This window comes from Cryptomeria japonica, chromosome 3 (genome assembly GCF_030272615.1).
Source record: "Cryptomeria japonica chromosome 3, Sugi_1.0, whole genome shotgun sequence".
In the NCBI taxonomy this organism is placed as follows: domain Eukaryota; kingdom Viridiplantae; phylum Streptophyta; class Pinopsida; order Cupressales; family Cupressaceae; genus Cryptomeria; species Cryptomeria japonica.
This window is the reverse complement of record NC_081407.1, coordinates 630,652,645-630,676,624: the sequence shown is the minus strand read 5'-3', so window position 1 is coordinate 630,676,624 and position 23,980 is coordinate 630,652,645. Positions and strand designations below refer to the sequence as shown.

Genomic DNA, 23,980 nt, shown 5'->3' with positions numbered 1-23,980 from the left:
ACGAAGAATTGGAGACCAAGATCGTGTCGAAGTGGAGCAACATTGGAGATACCAACTTGGGAAACTTCAGTACGAAGAAGTTTCGAGAGGTCCCTTACATTGGCAAGCCATCACCTGTCGCAAGGAGAATAATTGAAAGTGGCATTATCAAGGCGGTCGGCTTCCCTCCAGCAATCCAGTGCCATGAGTTGATGATCGAGTGTGCTCGCCATTATGATCCACAGTCTAGATCGATCGTGTCCAAGGAAGGAAACACTTTGGCTTACCTTTCAGAGGAGGCTATAAGTGAGGCTTTCCATCTGCCGGAGCACAGAGATATGATCTACAAAAGCATAGAAGGAGCCAGGTCCATGTACGAAGATGATCCAGACACTTGCTTGAGCATCATCAACAAGAATTGGTTACTCAAGAGTCGTCCTCGCCTGAGCAAGATTCCAAACACACCACATAGGATCAACTTCCAGGAGGAGTACAGAGATTTGATAACACTGCTCAACCGAGTCACAGGAGCCCCTCAAGCCTTCTATTTTGAGAAGTGGATGTTCTACTTCATCCAAGTGATAGTTCAGGGAAAAGGAACAATTCATTGGGCTAGAATGATTAGCCATTGCTTGGACGTGCAGTTAAGGAGATTGAAGGCTACCAAGTCTTTCCACATGAGTTCATACATCATATATGCCTTGGTCAGGAGCTTTGAGTACGCAGGACTACCTCACAGAGGAGTGATCGGAAGAGGACCCGGGGAAGTTAGAGTTTGTGATTCCTATGTTCATTTGCATCATCCTCCAGGAAGCAACTACAAGTTAGTCAATGATACCTTTACGATGAACATCACCAGGACATTGCAAGGCGAGATTCACAATCGGCTATCTCAAGATGCACAAGAGCTTGTAAAGAGGTACGGTGCATGGTTTATCCAATTCTAGAAGTTTACATATATTAGAGTTCATGGATGTCCTTCACCTCCATACATGTTGCCGAGATATCCGACAGACAGAATAGTGTTACTTGAGGTAACCAGACAATTGGCAGCCTATGTGAAAGCATTCAGACACAGACATGGAAATGGAGTTCCTGTGCCTATCATATTGGGGAATTCAGTTGAGGTATGTCCTAATGCTCTAGCCATGGATGATGCAGAGAAGGAGTTAACCTTATATTCATTTTCATTCTTTGCTTTGAGAGAGAGTTTTGATCCTTATGGGTATATAGAGGAGACAGTCGGAAGAAAATACAAGCATGAGTTTCAGATAGAAGACTTTATGATGAATCTCTCAGATGATCTTGAAGTGAAAAGAAAGATGCATTCCAGATTGCCTTTGGATTTCATCAGGAAATGCAAGATTTACAGAGTGGCCGACCAAGCTCAGGACAGTGGCAGACATCTCCAATCATCTTATGACCGAGAAAGCAAAACAGTGAGGCTAGATTGGAACGAACTTGAAATTTTGGATCTAGATGTTTTGATGGCTCCAATTTTGTCTTGTACTCGCAGATGGGTTGATGTGCAGCATCAGAAGTTGAGAGAGCAAGGCATTTCTATGACTTTTACTTTGGAGGAAAGGCCAGTTGAAGGTGGGGCGAGTGTAATTGAAGGTAATCCTAATACCAGAAGCACAAGCGAAGGCAACCTTCGAAGTGCAAGTGAAGGCAATCCCCATCCTAGAGGCTCGAAGAGGAAAGAGAGACCTGAGAAAAGAGAATCCTCCAAGAAGAAGCAAGAGGCCAACCGAGATCGTTCATCCGGCACATCTTCTCGACAAGAGAAGAGGACACTTGAAATTGAGGAGTCTATGGAATCAATGGTACAGAACGATAAACAGGAAGAAGGACAGGCAACTCAACGTTCATCAAGTCGATCTCTCCAAGTCAATGAACTACATGAAGACAAGAACAATGACGAAGCGACATCTCCTCTCAGAGAAGAAGAAACATTGCTTAAGGAGATACAGGTTAGAGAAACAAGATCTGCCATTCCAGATTGGTTAAAGGAGAGACTGACAAGGGTGATTGTGATTGAGGACGAAGATAATGTGATTGATTTAGAGAGCCTTGTCGGAAATTCTCAGGAAGTGACAGAAAGGAGGAAGGCCACTAAAATGTCCAAGATGATCAGAGATGAGACAGGATCCAGGAAATTACAGATAGCTACACCAGCAGTGGACAAGTATGAAGGTGAAATCCTTGCAGAGGAGTATGATGTGGAAACATTTGAGCTTGGTCCACTCACAGCCGAGCAGACTTTGGATGAGGCCACTGATTCATTTGAGGCACTTAAAGACAAGCTTAGAGAAGAAATGGAAAAGAATAGAAAGCTTGAGCGAGAGGTCAGTGCCTGGAGAGGCTACTTTAGCCATCTCAATCAGCCTTTGAGGCGTCAGGATCCAGCAGTATCTCCTACGCAGGCACTTCCCCTTGAGTCAGTTGGTGAGGCAGAGAGAGTCAGGAGTTTGGTCCAGCTTATGAGCTCTTGGATTGACAAATCTCATATAGTTGCTATTGAATTTGCAACAAGAATGATGCAAACCATTCATCGAGCTATCCAGGTTCTTGAGATCATCCACAACTTAATGATAACGGTAGCCGCCTTTGCTCATACTAAAGATGTTATCATTCCTGTCCTGCAAGTAATCAAACAAACATCAAGAAAGGTCCTAGCACAAGAAAAGATAGTAGATGGAGGACCTCATAGTTTACTTCAGTGGTCAACTTTACTCCAGATGAAGGAAGTTCTCTTTGAGGACATTAGTACTAGATGCAATCATGTTGAGGAGGTTATTCACCCAATCCAGGATAGAGTGTTTGAGGTACTACGTACTATTCTTGGCAGGAGGATCGAAATTGAGACAGATGTGGACTTACAAGAATTGGAAGAAAGGGTCAAGGTCATCTTTTGCAAGGATGCGAATATTATCACAGATGAGCAACTGGACCAGATGTTTGCTACCATGCTCCTGATTGAGAAGACCAAAGAACTTGAACCTGAATGGGACGCTGCTCTCCTCAAGGCTTTCGATCAGGTCATCCACTTGGAAGAACGAATGAGGAATCTTCCCGAGATTCCAATTGCTGAGATTGAGGGAATCGTGTCTAGATTCATTGCATATGCTAAGAAAGAGCATTGGAAGGGAAATAAGATTCTAGAAGAAAGGTTGTTATAGATGATGTCGCACCTTAATTGTCATTGGTCTATGTCTCTTAGATTTTTGTGCCAAAATTTAATATTTGGCTATGCATTTAATATTGTTCAATAAAAGGGGGACTATTTGTAATAAACCCTAATTAGGGTTTATGTGTCATAATCTTGGCCATTGATCTTCTTTTGATCTGGACCGTTCTTTGTAATTGAGGATGCTATATATACCCTCATTCCTTTTCATTTTGTAATTAGATATCAGCATTAGTGATTAGAGATTAGCAATTTGATAGAAGCAAGAATTTTGTAACAAGATTGAGCTTTGAAGAAGGAATTTCAAACAATTGTTGTTCATGATGGCTTTGAGATCAATAAAATATTGAAGTTATGGTGTTTTATTGCAATTCTTGTGGTTATCTTCATGGTTGTTTACTTTCTTGAATCATCCTCAGTCAAAGTAGTATTTAAATTTGAAGAACTAAGTGTTGGGCTTGATCTTTGGTGAGATTCGTACTCCAAACCACTAGCTTCTTGCTGATTGTAAGGACGCCTTGTGTGGTCGACTGGAAATATTTAGATTGCATAAACCTTCATTCATTACTGAGTCATTGATATGTACCTTCATAGTAGTGCCTATGATTCTTGATGATTTGAAAAATCATTACTCACCTTAGAAGATCACATCAGTTTCAGTAAAGTTGTAATTCCTTGGCGATACTGAAGTTGGTAGAACCTTGCCAAATCTAGCCTACATTGAGTTGTTCTTAGGATTAGATTAGAATTTATCTCTTGCAAGCCCTACTCTTTTGACCTTTTTTTGAGAACTTGTTAGTATTAGGAAATCCTGTTCCTGCAGTTCGGATTGACGTAAGGCCCCTTGATGAAACAGCAATCACAACGACCACTGGTGCTTATCCACACATAGAGACCCTACATAAAAGAACATTGGAGTCACCCTGATTGATCCTTTTTTGCGACATCTTCAACAATCAGAGACTTTATTCAAGAGAGGATAAGGTACCCTTGGGTATTTTATTCTGTGTATGATTGTGTACAAAATACACGTCAACAAGTCCCTTTGCAATTTAATTCATTTCTACCTAAATATGACTATACAAGGAAGGAAGTTAGCCATACCTCTTGTCTCTCAATAAAGCCTTGCTGCTTCAGATCATAAAGCTGGAAGGAGACTGCAATGCACCGTTGTTACAAAATATTAGTAGAGATATCATAAAAATCCTGTTTGAGCTTTTAGTAGAACTAACCAGAACTAAGGAAATTATACCAAGCTCATACCAAAGCATACACAGATTCTGAAATGCGGTTTAATTTCACATGATAAGTTATTTGAAAGGTCAATAGATGCTTGATAAAAATTTGGCACTTCAAAACAGATTTCTTCATTTCTTCAATAATTCAAGTATTTGTGTTAATTATAGGCAATCGTTTAAGAAGCAATATTGGTTAGATGGTTAGATTACTTGGACAAAACTCTGGAATGACTTTAACAGAAAACAGATTAAGGTTTTATTCTTATTCGAACAAGGATCTGAACCTTTCCAAACCCAAACCTAGTGTATATTTGGAGCATTTAATTAAATCAGATTTCTAATCCCCAAGTCAAACAAGCATGTGCTGTTAGGAAAAGGACAAAGGATCACCGCAGAAGAAACAAAAAATGAGAAAGCATTTGCAGGTGTAGAATCTTAGAAGTTTTGCAGGGCTAATTTGCCGAAGAAAGGACCTAGACATCTTAAACCCCCAAATTTTATTTGAATAGAGAAAACATTATGTCAATGGGATTAAAGACAATGCAATATGTCAAAGTTGAAACACAAAAATCCATCTCTTTTCCAAGCCCTTGACATGAATTAGTTCCTCTTGACCAAAGATTAATATAGGAAAAATGCTGAAAAGGAATAGAAAAACCTAATTTTACTTGAAGATAATGATTACTATTTTGTGAATTATTTCTAAATTGAGTGCCCTTTCCATGCACTCTTAGCTTTCCTGATTATGAATTCCTCTGATTCATCTAGGTTTTGTGAAACATCGGCTGCACTAAGTGCCACAAAAAATAATGTTTATTTGCACCTGTCAGAATTTTGTCCATATCTCCTAAACTGTAGCTTCTTCTTGATCTTTTAGTATCTCCAATCTTTGTATTTTGAAAATTTTCTGATTCTTTATGGATTGTCCTTAAATAGAACTTCATGCTCTTACAGCTCTCAATTTTGAGTTATTCCTTCCATTTAGTACTATTGTAAATCTTTTAACTAGTGTGAAACTGGATGCAAATTAACCTGATTCCATGTCCATTTTTCTTTAGAAGAACATTCAGAATTTGGAAGACTTGTTTGGATGAAACTTCGAAACTCCTCAAATTTCAAATCAAGTTAATTCTTGTTTTCAGCTCAAGGTCAATGTGTTGAACCCAAATCCTTTCTGCCATGGCTCCACCTACTTACACCCACCAATGATAAATTTATCATTGTGTATCACCCAGTAAGCTAAGGCATAGGACCATACCTAGAACAAATTTGGCACTTATTTTAAATAAGAAAAGTAGGTAAAGAAACTGCTATAGAAGAATATGCTCTACAAAAAAATTTATTTAAAATGGATTTTTAACTTCTACGAATTAAGTGGGTGCAAATTGGAACCCAAGACTGATCTGCTGCCACTAGCAAGTGACTCGCATTAGGTACAATCATGGCAAATCAAGGTACAAGTGTTAAAGATCTAGATTCAAATTCCTTTGATAATTTGAATGGATATAGCTGTAGTCCCAAAGGACTGTTGTCTTTCTTGGATTTTAATCATTTATTGTTTTCATGAGATATCAATTGAAATCTGGTATGCTGCGGCATGGTGACACTAGCATCTTATTTGTTTCCTATTGGCTTTCATTGATACCATAGTCTCCCAGGTAGGTGCCACTAATCAGACCACTTGCAGTAGTGAACCCATCCAAGGCAATGATGAAATTAAGATTAGCCATTCCAACATCCCAAGGGTGTTGTACAAATCACATTTGTTTTTCTCCCTTACCCAGGTAAACTATATGTGTTTTTAAAATCATTCATCCCATGGCATGGATCACCTTTATGAAGCATGGGATAAAATCTGATGCCAGTCATTTCTCTGCAGTTCTAGGTGAATTTCGGTGTAAAAGAGTGTCCTAGGAAATGAAATTTGGTTTTTTCCTCAATGTTTGTAATGATATCATATCTCAAGTCCCCCAAAACTTCTATTTATCTTGGGTTGTTTGCCTCTGTTAAGGGCTGGACTCCTTGGAGAACTTCTGTACATCTCTTCTATTTCTAAACTGTGTTGTGAAGCTATATATTTCATTATTGAAGTTAACAACGACTTGACAAGCAATTTTTAAAGTTTAAAAGCTATACCCTTTGCATTTTGTGAGTTGTATATGGTATATAGTATATACCCTTATTTAATATGTGCTTTCTTATGGTGGTCAACTCGGTTCTTGTATGCAACTTGGTTTCCTTGAATATTGTATCACCCTAGTGATTAAGATGTAAACATCTGGCTATCACTTGGATGGTTTTTGTTAAGTACTTGAGAAACTCAGCAACCACTGGTGAAAATTCAGAATGACAAGGCTTGTCTCCATCCCTTCTTCTCTCTCTTAAATCTTTTGATTTATTATAAAGAGGTAATCTAGGATTAGATGAGAAATAGAATAAGTTTTTCTTTTCTTTTCTTTGCAATGCCATTTTGAGCTTATCTGAAAACTGAAATCATTGGCGATGATTACTTACCACTTACCAGATGTGTTTCAAATCTGAAATATTATGGTGTTTCTGTTGACCATTGGAAATCAATCCTGAAGGTAGTTGTTAAAACCATGCAGATTTCTCTGCTTTGTTCTTACACTTTGTAGGGACTTTCTAGCTTTCTCTTACCAGAACATTCTATTGTAAACTGCAGTACTCTTGAGTCCCATTGACCTACTTTTGGTCATCCATAGACATTAATACAATTAAACTTTATTTTTCTTTCTTTCTTTCTTTCGTTCATTCTTTCTTTCTTGAGTCATAGATTGGTAATTTTCAGACCATGGAAAGCAGATTACACACTCAGAAAATTTGATCCTAACTGAAAAGAGCTTAAAACAAAAATTCCAATTGAAACACCAGATTTAGGCACAAACACATACTGCTGAAAATATGAATAGTTAATATATGTAGATCTTAGGTCTCAATTCAAATAGCATTGATTTAAAACACCTCCTTTTTTTATACTTTTTTAAACCTAAGGACTTAATCATATAGATATACAAAATACCAATAATGTATCTACCTTCTATTAAAACTGAAGAGAAATACACTGCACTGGAAACAACTCAGTTTGATTGAACAATCAGCTAGTCCAACTAATCAATCAACCTAGTCCAACAACAAATAAACTCCTAATCAAAATAGTTGAGACTAATTACATATATAAACCACTCAAATCTCCAGTAGTTAACTGGGACCTAAACTCAAAGAAGACCCCCTACATAGTTGAGCCATATTCTCCTATTTAGCCAACCTCTCAATTGCACACAAGTCTGGATTTGCTGCTATCACTATGAGAAATTGACTACCCTCTTTGGAAGGAATGTATTCACCACTCCAAGCCTCCTCCTCAACATCTCAAACTTGCAGCAAATGACTGAAGCACAAAAACTCAAAAAAATCAACTCCTTGAGAGAATCCTCTGGTAAATAGTGTAAGAATCTCATGAAGTTCAACTGCCTCTTCTGGTACTCTTCCATACTCCCATCAATTGTATGCGTGGAATAAACCACTAAATCCACAATGGTTTTAGAAAATATCTCCACAAAGATAGGAGGACACTCCATCCTGGCATCCTGCAATAAACGTTCAACTTGTTCTCCTTTGGCCAAAACTTGACCAGATTCAGGGTTGTGCTTTCTAATGATGACATGCAAACCAATAAACTTGTGTACACACTTATAGCTCTATGACTATAATGCAAGAAAAGACTTCATAAAACAAGGAGCACACAAGACGTCATCTAGCTTAAGTACATCACTTGAAGGCATGCTGGAGGAGACAATGCCCAATCCAATAACTGAACGGAACGCATCATTTCCCGACTCTACCTATATGTCATCCTCTTGTTCTTTAAGTTTTCTGAATGCCTTCTAGATAGAGGTCATATATTTGAATACTCCACTATCCACATACCAACCTAGACTAGAAACAATGTTAGTGTATAGGCACAACACCATGGAAAAGTCATCTCAAGTCTAGATGCTAACTTATCTGCTCGAGTTAAAATTTGTACACTTCCTGCAAACTCCTATTGTTGCTGCTGCTTGTCCTTCTTCTCATGCTAAGATGCACAGCAGCCCATTTGTAGCAGTTGAAATTCTTTCATGATTCAATACTTTCTTCCTCTACTCTGAAGAATCTACTTATTCTCTCTTGCCCTCCTAACCTTTTAAATCCTGATTGCCATTTTTCCTCATCTTCCCAATGAAAACTAGGTTCTGAATCTCTTCTGCTCTATGTACAACAGGCTCAAATCTAAACTACAAGTGGATGAAATTGTCCCAAAGCTTCTTTATAGTGGGAAGTTTATCACATGTACAAATAACCCAAACAAACAGGTATAAGATGGAGAGCCATTTATAGCTATGGGCATTAACTCATCATCCTCCATTCCTTCAGCCAGTTAGTAGCCAGTTAGTCTCAACGCTGAGTGATCCTCATGAGATAGCTGGCCACTATGTTTATATCAGTCATGCATGTGGAAATGAGCTTGCTCCTCAGCAACATCTTGTAGGAAATGTTCACACTTTGGTATAGAGCAATCAATGCATCGTACATCTCCTTCATTGTTTTCTTCCCTATGATGTGAGGGATCAAATAATCCACCAAATCTAGGATAATTCACTTTGTCTTGGCCAACTTTTTCTATGTCTGGTCAACTGAACTACCCAAAAACTCAAAAAATATCAAATAACTACCCAAATAACTCGAAAAAAATCAACTCCTTGAGAAAATCCTCTAGCAAATAGAATAAGAATCTCATGAATTTCAACTGCCTCTTCCCAATACAACCAGTACCATCATGCATGCATGCAATAAATCAATGAATCCACAATGGCTTTAGAAACTATCTCAACAATGCTACAAGGACCCTCCATCTTGACATCCAGCAATTCATGTTCAACTAGATCTCCTTTGGCCAAAACTTGACCAGATTGAAGGTTGCACTTTCTAATGATCACTTAAACTTGTGTACACACTTATAGGTCTATAATGCAAGAAACTGAAAGAAGACTTCTGTTGTCACAAAAGTTTGCACCCTTGCTGAGCTATCAACTCAGCAACCTTGTGAAACATGGAAACAACCCCGAAGTGTGGGACCTTGCACGAGGGGGTTGAATCTCTGGAGTAGACCGGCTCCCCTCTCAATCCAAGTGCAGGTGTTGAACCAACTCAACACTCCAAATTATACTTCTAAACCTATCCTAACAGCTTGTAGAGGAAAAGGGAAGAGAGAAATGCTTAAAATGAAAGGAGGTGATGCACCAAGATAAGAGATGTTTCTCTCCCCACCCGAAATGGCACAAAGAATCAACTGAAATACCCAGGAGATGCACAAACTTCAGTTGCATGAATGACCTCAGCGCATGTAAGGAGGTTAGAACTTGTTGAATGTCAAGAGGGGAGAAGGTTTCCCACAAGTCACACTGAGAAACAGGTTAACACAGGATATATGTGAAAGAAAGCCACAAACATACACTTACAATGAAGGTAAGAACACATACACAACATGCATAAGTTGAAGTAAGGCAAGAATGATGATTTCAATTCATTATAAGGCTAATGGCCAAACTTACAGTTGCAGAAATGCAAGATAAATACAAGTCTTCAAGAGAAGTGAAAGCGCATAGAATAGCTCAAGCCAACAGGGAGAGACCCCTTTACAATGAGACTTAACAGCCTTTATATAGAAAATTGGTCGCAAAGGAGAGACCATTGGTCAAGGAAGAGAAGTCTTGACCCTTGTGTGTGCAGAGAAATGTCAGTCAGGGAATGCAGGGAAGTGCATGCACCTGACATGGTGTACATGCAAGCAACCCGGCAATACCTTGACAAGGCAATCCCAAGAAGAAAAGTACTTCTAGAAGGTGGATTGCCTGACATTCCAAAGTTAGAGCATGCAGGCATGACATGAAGGTCAACAAGCATGGCCTTGTACTCCACCTGATGGAAATCCTGCAAAAATCATTACATGCACCCATGTAGCTCCACAAAATAAAGTATACAAGTCACAAGAGTTGGTGGAGCATTAAGAGCTTTGAGTGTTGATCACGCCATCTAGAAGTGTTGCAAGGAAATCGGAAGTGTTGCAAGTTGTAGGAAGTTGGAAGACGTGGGAAACTTGGGTTTCCGGAGTTGGGAAGACTTCAGAAACTTGGGTTTCCGGAGTGTTGTGACCATTTCACACATCGCCCCATTAGAATGGGAACCCCCTCTTTTTGCTTTAGGTTTTGCTTTCCTTTTGCTTGTTTTTCTCTCTGCTTTCTAGGTTTTTTGAGTGAGTGAGTGGTTTGCCTGGGCTGGCTAGATTAGGGCTAATCCTTGGAAGCTCGTTTTAGGGTTTCTTTCAAGCTGAGTCTAGCCTAGTTTTGGGAAGTTGTTGGTCGTCTGCCTGAAACCTCAAGTTTGCCATAATGAAGCATGCCTTTCAGGAGAAGTCAAGTGGGTTAGATCAAGGAACAGGGTGAATAGGTCTCAGGTCAGGTCTAGATTGAAAGAAGATTTTCTTGTCAGGGTCCGTTTGTTTCCGAGTCTGAGTCAGTTGAGCAGAGTCAGTGAAGAAAGGGAGTTGATATGATCAAGTTTGATGGAGAATGAAGCAAACCAAGGTAAGACCTGGCCTGGAATCTCAATTACGCTCCTGACCCTTCCAAAGGGTCCAGGGCGAAAATCCTTATAGACCTCCTTTTTCTTCTCATTTTTTGACTAAGTAGGGCATGTTTGAAGGTGAATTGATATGTTCTTGCCTGAGGAAGGAGTTGGTGGATTTTGAAGAGCAAGATTGATGCCTAATGAAAATTTCGCTCCTGACCCTTCCAAAGGGTCCAGAGCGAAATTCATCTTAAACCCTATTTCTTGCCTTGGATAGACTTGCAACCTTGTTCCTAGCTTGGAAAATGACCTAACTTTGCCTTATGAGGTGGTTTGAAACATGAAAATTGAGCAATCTGGCCTAGAATGGAGATTTCGCTCCTGACCCTTCCAAAGGGTCCATAGCGAAAATCATCTTGAAGCTTATTCCTTCCTAACTTTGGCTAAATTTTGATGTGCAGGGTATCTTGGAGGGAGGATTGAACATTCTTGTCACCTTTGAAGATTTGGAAACATGAGTAAATGAGGAATTTTGGACAAAAGGGGAAATTTCGCTCCTGACCCTTCCAAAGGGTCCAGAGTGAAATTCCCAAAAGCTCTTATTATGCAATGAAGAAGGTCAAATTTTTTGGCATGAATGGAAGGGAGATAGCTTGTTTTGCCCCTTGAAGATGTTTCGAATTGAAAAAATGAAGGATTTTGCCCAAAAGGGAGAATTTCGCTCCTAACCCTTCCAAAGGGTCCAGGGGGGAAATTCTTCAATCACTTGTTTTTCTTGCAAAATCAAGTCAGGCTTGGGTTTTTATGGCTTGGATGAGAGAAGAGTAGTGTCTTTTTTCCTTGAGAGGTGAATTCAACTTGAAATGATGGTGGAATAAGCCTAAATGGTGAATTTCGCTCCTGACCCTTCCAAAGGGTCTAGAGCGAAAATCTCTATAGGAGACATTTCTTGCCTTGTTTGGTCAAATTGAGGTGTCCAAGACATGATGAAAGGAAGAATGAACATATTGAAACCCTTGGGCATGTTTAGAAGTTGTGAAAATGAAGGATTCTGGCCAGGAAAGGAAATTTCACTCCTGACCCTTCCAAAGGGTCCAGAGCGAAATTCCTTATAAACCTATGTTTTAGCCTTTCTTGGACATGAAACTTTATTCCTAGCACGATGAAAGATGAAATCCTACCTTGCAAAGAGTTTTCAAGTTGAAAAAATGAAGATTTTTGGTGAAGATTGAGATTTTCGCTCCTGACCCTTCCATAGGGTCCAGAGCGAATTTGCTCAAAAACACTCTTTGCTATCAAAGTTTTGCTAGGTCAAGTGTCGGATAAGGTAAAACCAAGAAGGAATTGCCCCTGGGAGTGACTTGAAGTGCTAAGAAATCATTGAAAAGTGAAGGAATTGAGCCAAATAGTGAATTTCGCTCCTGACCCTTCCAAAGGGTCCAGAGCGAAATTCCTAAAAACACCTATTTTCCTTGCAAGGTCAAGACGACTTTTTGGTTTTTATGGCTTCAATGGGTGTGAGGAGGTGTGTTTTTGCCTTTTGAAGATGATTGAGGTTGAAAAGATGAAGGAATTGAGCCTAAGAGAGATTTTCGCTCCTGACCCTTCCAAAGGGTCCAGAGCGAAAATCCTAAAAACTATCCTCTCTTCCAAATTTTGGACAAAACTAAGCTTAGACATGGGTATGAGAAGGCATTTGGATTGCCTTAGAGTGGAATTGGGTTGCCAAGAATGCAAGTTTTGAAGCCAAGAGAGAATTTCGCTCCTGACCCTTCCAAAGGGTCCAGAGTGAAATTTCCAAATTCTCCATTTTCCTTGCAAGGTCAAGACAACTTTTTGATTTTCATGACTTGGAAAGGAGTGAGGCAAGATGATCTATGCCTTGGAGGTGATTTGAAGATGAAAGGATTGGAAAATTGCCCTAAAACCTGATTTTCGCTCCTGACCCTTCCAAAGGGTCCAGAGCGAAAATCTTAAAACCAATGTGTTCCTTTCAAGTTTGTGCTAAGACAAGACTAGACCAAGGTAGAAATTGCCCTTGAGACCACCTTTGAGTTGATGTTGGCTTCCAAAAGTGATGATTCTAGGTCAGAGGAAGATTTTCGCTCCTGACCCTTCCAAAGGGTCCAGAGCAAAAATCCTAAAATCCCCTATTTTGGCTTGCAAGAACAAATCAAACTTGGATGGAGTAAATGAAGGAGACTATTTCCTAACCTTGTGAGGTGGATTGAAGTTAAAATGATGGAGGAGTAAGCCTAAGCAAGGAAAATCGCTCCTGACCCTTCCAAAGGGTCCAGGGCGAAAAACATCAAAGCCACCTTTTCTTCCAAAGTTTAAGTAAAAACTAAGCTTGGACTACAGTGATAGAACCCATTTAGGATGCCTTGGGAAGATTTGGATTTTCAAAAAAAATGAGAATTTTGAGCTCAGGAGAGAATTTCGCTCCTGACCCTTTGTTGACGTGTATTTTGTACACTATCAAACATAGAATAAAATACCCAAGGGTACCTTATCCTCTCTTGAGTAAAGCCTTTGAATGCTAAAGATATCGCGAGAAAGGATCAAGCAGGGTGACTTCAAGGTTCTTCGTTGTAGGATCTCTACGTGTGGATAAGCACCAGTGGTCGTTGCAAATGTTGTTTCTTCAAGGGGCCTTACGTTTTCGAGCTGCAGGAACGGAATTTTCCTAAAGCTAACAGGTTCTCAAAAAAGATCAGAAGATAGGGTTTGCAAGAGATGAATTCTAATCTAATCCTAAGAATGACTCAATGTAGGCTAGACTTGGTAAGATTCTACCAATTTCAGTATTGCCAAGGAATTACAACTCTATTGGAATTGATGCGATCTTCTAAGGTGATTAGTGATTTTTCAAATCATCAAGAATTATAGATACCACCATAAAGATACATATCAATAGTTCAATAATGATTGAAGGTTCAAGCAATCCAAATATCTCCAGTTGACCACACAAGGCGTCCTTACAATCAGTAAGAAGCTAGTGGTTTGGAACGTGAATCTCACCAAAGATCAAGCCCAACACTTAGTCTTTCAAACTTAAATACTACTTCGACTGAGAATGATTCAAGAAAGTAAACAACCATGAAGATAGCCACAAGAATTGCAATAAAACACCATAACTTCAATATTTTATTGATCTCAAAGCCAAAATAGACAACAATTGTTTGAAATTCTTTCTTCAATACTCAATCTTGCTACAAAATAACTTTCTTCTCTCCAAAAGCTCTAACTATCTCCTTAATATCTAATCTCTAATCTTCTATTTCTAATTGACAAAATGAAAATGAGTGAGGGTATATATAGCATCCTCAATTACAATGAACGGCCCAGATCAAAAGAAGATCAACGGCTGAGATTTCGACACCTAAACCCTAATTAGGGTTTGTTACAAAAAGTTCCCTTTTTAGTTGAACATTATTAAATGCATAGCCAAATATTTAATTGGCACAAAAATCGAGGGAACATAGACCAATGATAATTAAGATGCCACATCATTTTATAACCTCTCTTCTAGAACCTTATTTCCCTTCCAATGTTCTTTCTTAGCATATGCAACGAATCTGGACACAATTCCTTCAATCTCAGCAATAGGAATCTCGAGAAGATTCCACATTCGCTCCTCCAAGTGGATAACCTGATCAAAGGCCTTGAGAAGAGCAGCTTCCCATCCTGGTTCGAGTTCTCTGATCTTCTCAATCAGGAGCATAGTAGTGAACATTAGATCCCGTTGCTCATCTGTGATGACATTCTCATCTTTGCAAAAGATGACCTTGACTCTTTCTTCCAACTCTTGAAGGTCCACATCTGTCTCAACTTCGATCCTCCTGCCAAGAATGGTACATAACACTTCAAACACCTTATCCTGAATTGGATGGATGACGCCCTCAACTTGATTGCATTTGGTGTTGATGTCCTCGAAAAGAACCTCTTTCATCTGGAGTAGAGTTGACCACTGAAGTAAATTATGAGCTCCTCCATCCATTATCTTTTCTTGTGCTAGGATCTTCCTTGGTGTTTGCCTGATTACTTGCAGAACAGGAATGATAACATCTCTAGTGTGAGCGAAAGTGGCTACCGTTATCATTAGGTTGTGGACGATCTCAAGGACTTGGATAGCTCGGTGGATTGTCTGCATCATTCTTGTCGTAAATTCAATGGCTACTGTGTGGGATTTGTCAATCCAAGAGCTCATAAGCTGAACCAAGCTCTTGACTCTTTCTGCCTCGCCAACTGATTCAAGGGGAAGTGCTTGCACAGGAAACACTGTTGGATCCTAACGTCCCAAGGGTTGATTGAGATGGCTAAAGTAGCCTCTCCAAGCACCGACCTCTCTCTCAAGCTTTCTATTCTTTTCCATTTCTTCCTTAAGCTTGTCTTTAAGTGCTTCAAATGAATCAGTTGCCTCATCCAGTGCCTGCCCAACAGTGAGTGGGCCAAGCTCGAATGTTTCTACATCATACTCTTCTGCAAGAATTTCACCTTCATACTTGTCCACTACTGGTGTAGCTATCTGCAACTTCCTAGATCTTGCCTCATCTATGATCATCTTGGACATCTTGGTGGCCTTCTTCTTCTCCGTTGCTTCTTGAGAATTTCCTATAAGGCTCTCTAAGTCAATTACATCATCTTCATCTTCAATCACAATAACCCTTGTCAGTCTCTCCTTCAACCAATCTGGAATGGTGGATCTCGTCTCTCTAACTTGTATTTCCTTAGGCAATGGTTCGTCTTCTCGGAGAGGAGATGTCACTTCATCATCATTCTTTTCTTCATGTAGCTCATCGACTTGGGGAGATTGACTTGATGAATGCTGAGGTGCCTACCCCTTTTCAGGTTTATCATTCTGTACCATCGACTCCATAGATTCATCAACCTCAGGCATCGTCTTCTCTTGTCCTTCAACTTGACTTGTCCTTTTTTCATGTCGAGAAGATGTGCCTGATGAGCGATCTTGATTGGCCTCTTGCTTCTTCTTGGAGGGCTCTCTTTTCTCAGGTCTTTCTTTCCTCTTCGCGCCTCTAGGATGAGAATTGTCTTCACTTGCGCTTGCTCCTCCTTCTTCTGGTCTTTCCTCCAAAGTAAAAGTCATTGGTATGTTCTGTTCTCTTAACTTTTGATGTTGTACATCCACCCATCTGCGAGTACATGACAAAACTAGAGCCATCAAAGCTCTCAAATCCAAAATCTCAAGCTCGTTCCAATCTATCTTCACTGCTTTGTCTTCTCTGTCATAGGATGACTGGAGATGTCTACCACTGTCCTGAGCTTGATCGGCCACTCTGTAAACTTTGCATTTCGTGATGAAATCTAAAGGTAATCTGGAATGCATCTTTCTTTTCACTTCTAAATCACTTGAGAGATTCATCCAAAAGTCCTCTACCTGAAATTTGTGCTTGTACTTCCTACCAGCTGTCTCTTCCATATAACCATGAGGATCGAAATTCTCCCTCGAGGCAAAGAATGTAAATGAATATAAAGCCAATTCCCTCTCTGCATCATCCAAGGCTTGAGTATTAGGACATACCACAACTGAATTCCCCAATATGATGGGCACGGGAATTCCATTTCCATGCTTGTGTCTGAATGCCTTTGCATAAGCTGCCAACTGTCTGGTTACCTCGAGTAGTACTATCCTGTCTGTCGGATACCTCGGCAACATGTAGGGAGGTGAAGGACACCCATGAACTCTGATATATGTAAACTTTGGAAACTGGATGAACCAAGCACCATACCTCTTCACAAGCTCCTGTGCATCCAGAGATAGTCGATTGTGAATCCCACCTTGCAATATCCTAGTGATGTTCATCGTGAAGGTGTCATTGACTAACTTGTAGTCGCCTCTAGGAGGATGGTGCAAATGAACATAGGAATCACAAACTCTCACTTCTCCAGGTCCTCTTCCGATCACTCCTCTATGAGGTAGCCCTGCATATTCGAAACTTCTGATCAAGGCATATATGACATATGAGCTCATGTGGAACGACTTGGTAGGCTTTAGTCTCCTCAACTGCACATCCAAGCAATGGCTAAAAATTCTAGCCCAATGAATCGTTCCTTTCCCTTGAACTATCACTTGGATGAAGTAGAACATCCACCTCTCGAAATCGAAGGCTTGAGGAGCCCCTGTAACTCGATTCAGCAAAGTTATCAAATCTCTGTACTCCTCCTAGAAGTCGATCCTATGTGGTGTGTTGGGAATCTTGCTCAGGCGAGGACGACTTTTGAGTAACCAATTCTTATTGATGATACTCAAGCAAGTGTCGGGATCATCTTCATACATTGACCTGGCTCCTTCTAGGCTTTTGTAAATCATATCTCTATGCTCTGGAAGATGGAGAGCCTCACTTATAGCCTCCTCTGAAAGGTAAGCCAAAGTGTTCCCTTCCTTGGATACGATCGATCTTGATTGTGAGTCATAATGGCGGGCACACTCGATCATCAGCTCATGACACTGGACTGCTGGAGGGAAACCGGCCGCCTTGATGGTGCCACTTTCAATTATCTTCTTTGCAACAGGCGATGGCTTGCCAATGTAAGGGACCTCTTGAAACTTCTTCACACTGAAGTTTCCCAAGTTGGTATCTCCGATATTGCTCCACTTGGACACGATCCTGGTCTCCAATTCTTCGTTCCTCTGATCTTCCTTCATGAGAGCTGAACGACTAGTAGATGTTCCTGCCTTTGGAGTCGCCATCTTGACACCTACACAACATTTCATAATGAGTAATATATCTTGAAGAGTAGCAAGGAAGATAAAAGATATTGATTAGGAAACTTCATGATAAATCTTGAGTTATCATTTCCTAATTAACTACATCAAACTTATAATTTTCAAAACAAAGCACAAAATTCAAATCTTCAACATTGGGACTAGGATGATCTCGCCATACCTCCACTTGAGTACTAATTCTAAGAAATGATGCAAAAATAGGAGAATTCGCTAGGCAAAATGTAGATCAAAGTTCTCCCTTGAGCAAAATGCGCCTCCTTTAGTCTTCACAAGAATCAACTCCACCACCTTCTAGCCTCCAACACTTGAGATAAATTCGCTCCAAATAGACCAGATTTCGCACTTCCTTCTTGCTCTCCAAATTCGCACTTGGAAGTAATGAGTGAATGATTGATTAAACTTGATCAAAACACCCCTATTATATAGGGCGCTCACCATTTTGCTCCCCCTAGGCCGACTTGTCAAAATAGGCCTAAAAAAAATAATTTTGCAAAAAGGAGAGGCCAACTTGATAAAATAAATAAAAATAAGCCTTCAAGCGCTCCATTTTTAATTTTAATTTCACAAAAATTAATTTTAAATGCCTTTATAATAAAAATTCAATTTTCTAAGGCTCAAAATTAATTTATTAAATACCAATGTGCCTTTTATTAAATGCCAATTTAATTTAATTTTTTCAAATATTTCGAAGTTAGCAATTTTGGCATTTAATGCAATTTGGAGGATGTTAACGCTCAAATATGGTAAAAAAAATGAAGAATGCCACTAACTTCGCCCTGGACCCTTGGAGAGGGACAGGAGCGAACTTTCAATTTAGGCCTTGCATTCCTCATTTTTCCTCACTCAAAACTTTATCTAGGCATTAAAACGGCATTTTTAATTGGAGTCTTGAGTTTAATTTCACTTGATCTCTAGGAGGGAAGTGCATCAGGACCCCTTTTCGCCCTAGACCCTTGGAGAGGGACAGGAGCGCCTTTTCACTTTTGGTCTCAATCCTTCAACCTTTTATTTGTCGATTCTCGTTGTGGGGTAAGTAATGATCTCTTTCACTTGTTCCATGCATGCTCAACTTGCTTCCGCAAGGCAAAATAGGTGTTCTAAAGATTTTCGCCTTGGGCCTCTAGTGAAGGACAGGGGCGATTTTTGTATTTTAACCTAGGATTATCAAGTTTAAAAGTCAAGTCTTTGTTCACCATGCTTTAGAAGACCTTTTCCATCCATGCACAACCTTGCCTTAGCGTAATCTTAGAGGGAAGTTATTGGTTTCGTAAAAATCGCCATGGTCCTTCAGTGAGGGACAGAAGCGCTTTTGAGTCCTTTGTACAAATTCTTGATCACTTCAACTTCAAATTACCCTCAAGGCGTAGAACATCATCCTCCACTCCCCTTTGAGTGTTGGAAACAAAAGGTTATCTTGAAATGCAAGGTAAATGGGCACATTTGGAAATTTCGCCCTGGACCCTTGGTGAGGGACAGGAGCGATTTTCCTTATTGTCATCAAAACTTGTAATCCTTGCCTCTCAATTCCACCTCAAGGCATTTCAAACATCATTTCAAACTTGTGCCTTGGCTTAGATTTGTCCAAACTTGGAGAGAAGGGCTGGATACTAGGTTTTTCGCCCTGCCCTCAGAGAGGGACAGGAGCGATTTTGCAAATTCAAGTTTATCCGTCCTTTGCTAGCCCTCCAAATTATCTTCAATGGGCAATACACGCCTTCTTCCATTCATTTCAATCACAAAACTTGCCTTGTCCTTGCAAGAAAATTGCACTTTTTAGAAAATCGCTCTGGACCTTCAGTGAGGGACAGGAGTGCCTTTTGTCATTTGGGTTGATTTCCTCCTTTGCTGACTACTCAAATTATATTCAATGGACAAAACATGCTTTCCTTGATCTCTTCCAATCATAAAATCACTTTGATCCTGCAAGAACAGTGCAAATTTGAAAATCAAGCTCCGGACCTTCAGTGAGGGACAGGAGCGAACTTTGCCTTCTAGGCCAAAATGCTTCATTTCTCATCACGAAATGTCTTTGCTAGGGAAGATTTCATCTTGTTACACGCCATGAATAAGAGTTCCAATCCAAAGAAGGTCTAAAAATGTGTATATAAAGAATTTCGCCCTGGACCCTTGGAGAGGGACAGGAGCGAAATTACCCTTCTAGGCAAAACTCCATCATTTCATTGTCTTTAATCAAGTCTGGATGCTCTATCACGTTCATTTCATCCTCCACCATGCCTTTGATATCTCAATTTGACCAAACAAGGTCAGGAATGACTCCACTAAGTCTTTTCGCCCTAGACCCTTGGTGAGGGACAGGAGCGATTTTGATGATTCAAACAAAATCCTTCATCATCTCGAGCTAAAACTCCTTCAGGCGGGTGGAGAAAGTCACTTGTTTTCCAATCATATCCAACACTTGGTCCTTTTTCACTGCCAGATGAGGGAAATCAAGATTTCGCCCTGGGCCCTGAGCAAGGGACAGGAGCAATTTTTCCCTTATCCCTCAAAATTCACCATTTTCATGCCTTCAAAATCTTCAAAAGTATCAAGTCACGTCCGATCATCTCTCCTGGAGACCCTGCATAAAGCAAAATAGAAAAGTCAGTGACAAATATGCTTTAAATAACATTTTCGCCCTGGACCCTGAGAGAGGGTCAGGAGCGATTTCACCCTTTCTGGCTAAAATATTCAAAATTTAAGTCTCCAATCATTTCACAAGGCAGAGTTAGGTCATCTTCAAGGCCAGGAACCAGTTAGTAAGCCTTCTCAAAACAAGAAATTGCACTTAGAATGAATTTTGCCCTGGACCTTTGAAGAGGGACAGGAGCGAATTCTCTGTTTCAGGCATCATCTTACCTCCAAAATTTGATCAAAATTTTCCCAGGCAAGAACACACAATTTCACCTTCAAAATGCTAACACTTAGCCAAAAATTTGGATTTTTTCCCAAAAAAAACCTTGATTAGACCTAACCTGAGACCTATCTGACTCTCCTGATAGGCTTACCTTATTTCAACAATCTCAATCCTCGGGAGGATGCTTAATAACTTTCAAAATTTGACTGGACTCAGCTCGAATAAGATCCAAAAGAAACCCCTAAGGTTTAGCCCTAGCCCAGACAGACCACTCACTCACTCAAAACCCTAAAAGCAGAGAGAAGAACAGGCAAAACTAAAGCAAAAAAGAGGGGGTCCCCATTCTAATGGGGCGATGTGTGAAATGGTCACAACACCCTTCCAGAGGGTCCAGAGCGAAATTCCCAAAAAAGTGGTATTTCCTTCAAAATATTGATGAGTCAACTCAATGATTGAGATGAATATACCCTGGAGATTGCCTTGAAGGAGGTTAATGATCAAGCTAAGGTAAATTGTGACCTAAAAAGAGAAAATCGCTCCAAACCCTTCCAAAGGGTCCAGGGTGAAATTCACATTTTCACCTAAATTACTCATGTGAAATACTAAAATTTGAAATGCAAGACTTTGATTAGGTCAAAACAAACATGAGCTCGCCTTCTGGAAAATTTTGGAGTCAAGAAAGAAATGGGATATTCAGGTCCTAATTGGAAAAATCACTCCTGACCCTTCCAAAGGGTCCAGGGCGAAATCATCAAAAAGCCTATCAGTCAACCTTGTTAGAGTGAGTCAAGGGTAAATTGCGAGATTGTGAAGACAAGGGCATGGGAATTTGCAAATCTAGGTTGTGAAAATTTTGACTCATGAAGTAAACAAGCCTGGATGTGAGGTTCAAACAAGCTTTGAAAGTAATTTAGACCTTCATCACTTTGGATATTTCAATGCCTAAGGAGGAAAGAAGCTTCATTAAGCCTTGATCAAACCTTAATATTCCTCAATTTTCACTAAATTTGTCAAATTCAAGACATTTGGCGAGGCTAAAGCGAAGTTCTTTTTAAGGCTGATTGAGGCACAATTTATCCAAAGGAAGACCAGAAATTCAGTCCTTATCCAGCAAAATTTGATCTCCTTTTCTTCATTTTCCAAGGTTGATAGTTAAGCTTTCAAATAAGAGGTATGAAGAATCAATTTTTTTGAAGTTCTTATTCAAGACTTATTTTGATTTCATAGCAATCTTTTAAAATTCAAGTCTTGCAAAATCTGATTTCCATTAATAATTAATTTGAAAATTTAGAATTCTTGGATTTATCTTGTCATTTTCAAATTAATATCTAAAATATTCCCTTGAAAGGTCTTCGATCCTATACTTTAAGATATTATGCTCAAAGACTAATTTTAAGTTTTGTGTAGGCATCAAATGACGACCCCCAAAGCCGGAGGATCTACTACTCGGCAGGCTCTCATCAAAGAAGATCAAAGGAATGACGAATTGGAGACCAGGATCGTGTCCAAGTGGAGTAATGTCGGAGACACCAACCTAGGAAACTTCAATGTGAGGAAGTTTCGAGAGGCCCCTTACATCGGAAAGCCATCACCTGTTGCGAAGAAGATAATTGAGAGTGGCATCATCAAAGCTGCAGGTTTCCCTCCCGTAGTCAAGTGTCATGAGTTGATGATTGAGTGCACCCGGCACTATGATTCACACTCAAGGACGATTGTGGCCGATGATGGAACTATCTTAGCCTATCTTTCGGAGGAAGCTATAAGTGAGATTTTCATCTCTCGGAACATAGAGACATGATCTACAAAAGTCTAGAAGGAGCTAGGTCGATCTATGAGGATGATCCTGATTCCTGTCTGAACTTCATCAACAAGAATTGGCTACTCAAGAGCAGACCTCGCCTGAACAAGATTCCAAATACACCACAAAGAATCGACTTCCAAGAAGAGTTCAAGGATTTGATAACCTTGCTTAATCGGGTCACAGGTGCTTCTCAAGCTTTCTTCTTTGATAAATGGATGTTCTTCTTCATACAACTGATTGTCCAAGGAAAGGGAATGCTCAATTGGGCTAGAATCATTAGCAACAGTCTAGACGTGTAGTTGAGAAGACTAAGGCCTACCAAGTCATTCCACATGAGTTCATATGTTGTATATGCCTTGATCAGAGGTTTTGAGTATGCAGGACTACCTCACAGAGGAGTTGTTTGAAGAGGACCCGGAGAAATAAGAGTTTGTGATTCTTATGTTCAACTGCATCATCCGCCTAGAAGTGACTACAAGTTAGTCAATGATACCTTCACGATGAATATTACCAGGATATTGCAAGGTGGGATTCACAATCGACTGTCTATGGACGCACAAGAGCTTGTGAAGAAGCATGGTGCATGGTTCATTCAGTTTCCAAAATTCACATACATCAGAGTCCATGGGTGTCCTTCACCTCCCTACATGTTGCCAAGATATCCAACAGACAGGATAGTATTACTTGAGGTGACCAGACAGTTGGCAGCTTATGCGAAGGCATCCAGACACAAGCATGGAAATGGAATTCCCGTGCCCATCATACTAGGGAACTCAGTTGAAGGGTGTCCTAATATTCAAGTCGCGGAAGATGCAGAGAAGGAATTATCTCTATACTCATTCACATCCTTTGCCTCAAGAGAGAATTTTGACCCTCATGGTTATATAGAAGAAACAGCTGGGAAGAAGTACAGGCATGAATCTCAGGTGGAGGACTTTTGGATGAATGTCCAAGATGATGTCGAGGTCAAAAGAAAGATGCATTCCAGGTTGCCTTTGGATCTCATCAGGAAATGCAAAATTTATAGAGTAGCCGATCAAGCCCAGGATAATGGTAGATACCTCCAGTCATCCTATGAGAAGGAAGACAAAGAAGTGAAGATAGATTGGAATGAGCCCGAGGTTTTAGACTTGAGAACTTTGATGGCTCCCGTTTTATCCTGCACTCGCAGATGGGTGGATGTACAGCATCAAAAGTTGAAGGAGCAGAATGTATCTATGACATTCACCTTGGAAGCAAGACCAGAAGAAGGAGAAGCAAGTGTGAGTGAGAATACTTCTCATTCCAAAGGCTCAAAGAGGAAAGAAGGACCTGAGAAGAGAGAACCTTCCAAGAAGACGCAGAAAACGAATCCTGATCGCCCACCAAGCACATCTTCTAGGCATGAAAAGGAAGCAAGTCAAGGGGAAGATCAGAGGCAGATAGTATATGAAATTGATGAGTCTATGGAATCCATGGTACAGAATGATAAACAAGGGAAAGGACAGACACCCTAGCATTCATCAAGTCAACCTCCCCAAGTTGGTGCTAATGAGCAACATGA

At 40.1% G+C, this 23,980-nt stretch overlaps 1 protein-coding gene across 6 annotated transcripts in view; it reads right to left on the bottom strand.

The window, feature by feature from the left end:
• Positions 1–23,980, bottom strand: part of LOC131033026 (calcineurin B-like protein 3) — a 107,154-nt gene that overhangs the window by 36,600 nt on the left and 46,574 nt on the right. For all 6 annotated transcript variants that reach the window (XM_059218480.1, XM_059218479.1, XM_057964135.2 and 3 more), the window contains one exon: positions 4,274–4,326. In XM_059218480.1, the coding sequence (XP_059074463.1) occupies positions 4,274–4,326 (53 nt within the window). The remainder of the gene's footprint in view (positions 1–4,273; positions 4,327–23,980) is intronic.